General features: G+C 33.8%; 1 protein-coding gene across 1 annotated transcript in view; it reads right to left on the reverse strand.

Annotated features, from left to right (window-relative positions):
* LOC109837167 (syndetin) overlaps window positions 1-5,666 on the reverse strand; it is a 26,956-nt gene that overhangs the window by 1,084 nt on the left and 20,206 nt on the right. Inside the window, 6 exon segments of the mRNA XM_020405294.1 lie at window positions 346-423; window positions 500-619; window positions 1,601-1,673; window positions 2,143-2,205; window positions 5,102-5,172; window positions 5,288-5,413. Coding sequence (XP_020260883.1) covers window positions 346-423; window positions 500-619; window positions 1,601-1,673; window positions 2,143-2,205; window positions 5,102-5,172; window positions 5,288-5,413 — 531 coding nt within the window.

A 5,666-nucleotide genomic window follows, 5' to 3' on the forward strand; every position in this document is an offset into this window, starting at 1 on the left:
AGAGACAGCTCATTTTACTAAATAAGCTTCAAATAAACTACTGGTGAAACCCACCTTCCTAGTCATATCGAAACAGTTTGTCAACACTATCTACTGGCAATTTATTTTGCTACATGTGGTGATAGGTTAATGCTGTGCCAAAGGAGTAACACTAATCATCATAAACTAAGAACCTAAAATAAGGGTACAGTTGACACATTTGCTATTTACGGAATTACATTCCTCTGAGAAGCAAATATTAAAAAAAAAGTAAAAGCCATTCAGTAATATACACATGACACAGAGTTAATATGTACTTTTAAGATGAAGCAACTTGAGGTGATTTAAGATGCAAAACATTAATACCTTAATGAATGTTTCAACGACTTGCAATTTTGTCTTGACGCCAACGGAGACAAAGTGTTGGAGTCCATTAATCAAAACCTGTTAACAGATAAAATGCCTATATTAGTTGTGAATTTCCCCCATTTTCAGAACATTAAAAAGCATAGCCTGAGACCTGAAGATCTAACGACATCAACACTCTTCCTTCATCTGTGCATCTCTTTACTCGTGATAGACCTTCAATGAGTGTTTCCGCAACATTTTCAAGTCCATAGTCTAAAAGGAGATCTTGGACCTGGTATCATGAAGAAATTCTGAAAATTACTAATTTTAAGGAACCTTTGATACCATGGAACGCAGTCTTTAACATGCAAAATTAAAAGCATAATTTTTAATATGCTTTAACTTTTTCTAGTTGTAAATTGAAAGAGACCTTCATAAAAATTCATACCACACAAACATAGACACATACACATAGAATATTGTGTTTTCTCAAATTCACTACAAATTGAGGCTTCTTCAAAGAAATACATGATAACAACAGCTACATGACACCCTTAGTCAAATACAGGAAAACGGCAATCAAGTGGCTCTCCTAAAAAACAAGACACTATAGCAGCAACTATATGATAGCCGTTAGTCAGTTTTAGAATCACACTTTTTGAAGACCTATCTGCAGATCTATAACAAGGAAATTCAACGTACAGTTGGACCCTACCAATTCATTATTTGGTATCTGATGCTTTTGCTATGAGCTTACTCGCGTTCAAAATATATGGTAAGGCCCTCTCTTGTCAATTTGATACACCCCCTTTTGCAATTATGTCAGGTGACAACCCCTTTTGCAAGCTATCATTTGCATTGTGACAAATTCTATGCTTAACATGAAAGGTCTCAGATGGCATTCTCTGATGTTTATGTCAGTAGTACTTTGAGCTTTCTATTCTTCTTTATGTTGTTCTCTCATGATTGCATATTTATTAATCCTGTATTTTTTTACAATATCCCAGCCCAGAATCGAACCCAAGACCCGTGGGAGCCATATTCAAACCTCCCAACAGCCTCGATCACCCGCGGTGGGTATTTATAAATCCTACGTAAGAAGAAACAATGTTTACTAACGATATAAATGATGACTTCAGATCACATGGCATGGGAACAATTTGATACACCTGGTGAAAAAGCTCCAAACTCATTATACAGAGAAACATGACTTGTAAGCATTGCCGACATACAAACACGACAAAATAAGTAAAATGCTTGAATGATTTTTTACCTCCTTAGAGATTCCACCATGCGCGAGCCTTGTATGATAATGTTTGAACTCTCCCAATAACAAGTCAACATACCTATTATGCACAAATATTAAACTTGTCAGGATAAACAACATTAAAAAAGTTAGGCGTAAACAGTCCAGAGTCCTAGACAGGCAGTCATTATGCGCAGCTATAATAGGTATGCAATTTCTAATGAACAACTTTACTGCAACATTGTTTCACTAATTTTGATCCTCCAAAGTCAGCAAAACATATCTTTTCAGGTCACACAAAAAACTACCAGTGACAATTATAGTTATCAAAGAAAAATGAGAAAATTGGACAAGCCAATATGCTTAGAGCTAACAAGAAACATGAGATCTGCTTGTGAAGATAGCCATTGATTGCTAAAATGAAAATTATGAACCAATAGAAATGATAGGATTCAGAAAACCTGTAAAGAAGTAGATTATAAGGCATTTATAATTTCTTCATGCAAAAAGTAAACGTTTGAATAAAACTAAAAAAATACTCAAAACAGAAGAAAAGAATAGTCACTTGCCCATTATGCTCGAGACCTAGATCTTTTACTTCCCACTTAGCATTGGCGATCTTATCTGCATACCTGGAAATACCAGGAAAAAAAATCATCAATAGGTATAAAAACAATGTTATAATCCACTAATGGTTGCTAAATTTGTAGTTAAAAATATGTGAGATGAAGCTTTTCCGTATTTCTGCACATTTATGTTCACTTTAATTACCAGTACAAAGAGTTAAATATTGAATACAAAGACATCACTAAGGGTGTTATGTATCCGAGTAAATCACTCAACCAACCAGAAGCTCATGAACATTTCCGGATCAGAAATAATTTTCCCAGAAATCAGAATTTTATTTTGAGCCTTATATCTAACAGGGTTTGGGTAATGGAATTTTATTTGTGAACCTAACCACCTGACACAAGACATGTGGAATACTTAGTAGGCTTGGAGTGTTATTGATGGCCGCGAGAGTTCTTCACGATCATAGTAAGAAATAAATGCATGAGACTATGGCAATCATATTGCACTATCTATAAAGTGAAATTTAGGAAATTATTCTTATAATTCAACATGCAATAATAATTGTGATTTCACATTCCGCTATCCATCTAAAATGGAATGCATAGTAGATCAAGTACCAACTTGATCATGAAAACCAAAGCATGGATATCAACCTAAATAAAGTACATAACGGCAGGATACCATGAAGCTTATGTGAGAATTGGTTATGTAACACTTTTATTTTAGATAACCTAAAATTTATTAATTTTTGTAAATAAATTCTTTAAATTTAGAAAGTTTGATTTAGCCAATATTTCTATTCAATTTAGTTACAACTTTGTAGTAATACTAACATATTTATTGTACATGGTACAGGAAAATTAGACTAAGAATAAACTAAAATACGATTTGGATACTACTTCAAGGATCTTTCTGTTTAAGGTTAAATATAAATAAATCATAAATAAGATTAGTGTGTTACTAGAAGTTCCTCACTTGGTACAAATATACCATGGAAACAGAGGCTTCCTAAATCCTATTTTAATCGGAATTTGATAACTAAGGATTATAAATATATGGTTAAAAGTTTTTTTTTGGCAACAAATACTGAAGGAATTTGGAGAAGAGAAGCGGGGTTCAAGTTGGGAAAGGGCGAGCATCAATTTTATCATTTCACAAGTCAGTATTCTCTATCAGCTAATTAAGTTGTAAAGCTTCTTAACAATGGGTATTAAGTACATTGTTATAATTGTAGCTCCAAATATTTCTTTTGAAATATCAAAGAAACCCATAATTACTTTGTTAGAATCAACACTTAGCTTCAAATGTTATCTTTCAGTTCACTGTTCCGTCTTATTTTCTAAGGCTAAAGGTGTTTCAAATAGCTGTAAATGCAGAATCAGTCCAAAAGAATTATGTACTTATAGATTACACCCAAGCTGTTTTAAAGAGATTACATTTATCAAGCAAGTTACAGAAAATAGCCCAAAATTCTTAATTTTATGATCTTGATGCAAAAGCACAGTTTCAGCAGATAAGTAGTAATAAGTCCTTTTCCCCCAAAAGCACAGTTTTCATATTTCGCAATAAGCCCTTCTAGAGCGCATTATAAAGATTCTGAAAATTTTATAAGAAAATCCTGTAAATTAGAAACACAATGTAGCATATTATATCTTCGCTGGTTTTGCCAAAGATATGTTGTAGAGGCATTAGTAGTATGTTCCAACTTAGTAATGTTGGGTTCAATTATTTACTAACGGCTGTTGTCTGATATCACTTTAGGGTGCCCCAGAAATTGATTGGAGGGATACAGAGAAGATATTAGAAGTCAGTATGTAAGACTACTTTTATGATTTTTTTTCTTCATTGGTTACTACAAGATTTTACTTCATACATAAAGCATACATATTACACAATGATTATGAATTAACCGCATATAAATGAATCAGAGTTGCACCCTATTCATGACTGTTTTGTCACCAATGACCCCAATCGAAGTTTATTTTTCTATTAGTTACAAAAAAAAATGACTACTTTATTTTCTAGATCTGTGCCATTAATTGTTTATAGTATTTTGGCTCATTTGCACCGAGTTATTTGCAGCTTTTGGATTCGTGGCACTGGATTGATTGTGCTTTTGTGGGCTTGCGCTTTCAATCTGTGATAATGGTCACCTGAAACACTCGTATACCTGCATGATTGCAAGTATATGCTCATAGCAGCTACTTGAAATACTCTTGCACATTCTTGTGAAATAAGCCTAATCTCCTAGTCAAGACCACTTGGAACTCAAGTCACTAACACATATTTTCTATTGTTCGGGAATTACTTAACAAATCTCAAGTCAGCGGCAAAATAATCATCATGTCATCACGTCATGTTGTACTTAGCAGCTTATCCACACATGGGTTGACATTGTTTTTGCTACTTGACTACATATCATACATATTCATGCCCACCACGTTGAAGATGTCCTCAAGCTCGGCATGTAAAATCATAAGATGCAGTACTTAATATGCGAAGCATGCTAATAAAATAAGTAACAATTCCTCATGTCCACAGCTTGTGAGAGGGTAGACTTTTCAATTTATAATTTAGTAATAAATCCATAGTTAACTCAAAGTAAAACTCCTGCCTGCAAAAAAAGACCTTTCACGATTGTTGTGAAAGCATTTGAACAGATTCTCTCTGTAATTAAAACGCCATTAAATATAAACATCTTTGGTATCTTAATGTGTCAACTCAAAAAAAATCATTGAAAAAATGTTTAACTACATCTATAGCAGTAAAATCATTTGACGGAACCATAATTCCGGAATAACTAATAGAAGATGCATAAAGCAAAGAAGATGAAACCAAATGAGAATATTGAAACATAAGCAACAGTTAAGCAAAATAAAAAATCAAGAGGGAACAGTGATTCATGTACAAGCTTCTTGAAATTTGTTATGTCATTAGACTTTAAGAATACATTACCCACTGATATGAAGAAGCATTCTTGCAGTTGTCCTATGTATATGCTCCGTCAGGTCTGGTACAGAATCAACCTGCACAGCGAGAAGTCTTAGCCAACTTCACTAATCATAGCCTTCTTCAGTGTATAAGGTCAACTCACTCAGTCTGCATGGAAACTACTAGATCGTAAAGACAGGATGGACTTACCACATTCCCATAAAAATCTTCAACTATAGTTGCATTATGTTGCAATAGCATGGACTGGATATGAGCTTTGGATTTGTGTAGCACGCGAGCAATAAGAGAGATCGTGTCAGCAGCTGCACACCTTTCCTGCGTCAGAGAGAAATCAGAATCTACCCACATATTCACCGGCTATGCTAGCAAAATTACTTGCATAATTTTTTTTTAAACAAGAACTTTCAGATAAAATAACAAATACTGGAAGGAATATAATAAACGAAAAGTACCCCTCTAGAAATACTGCAACATGTATGACTCAATATATATTGTTAGGGGACCATTTTACTGAAATCTTAATATAATTGCTGCAGCCCATAGATACTAATAAGATGCTAGTAGTCGT

This window comes from Asparagus officinalis, chromosome 4 (assembly GCF_001876935.1).
Source record: "Asparagus officinalis chromosome 4, Aspof.V1, whole genome shotgun sequence".
NCBI classification, from domain to species: Eukaryota; Viridiplantae; Streptophyta; class Magnoliopsida; order Asparagales; family Asparagaceae; genus Asparagus; species Asparagus officinalis.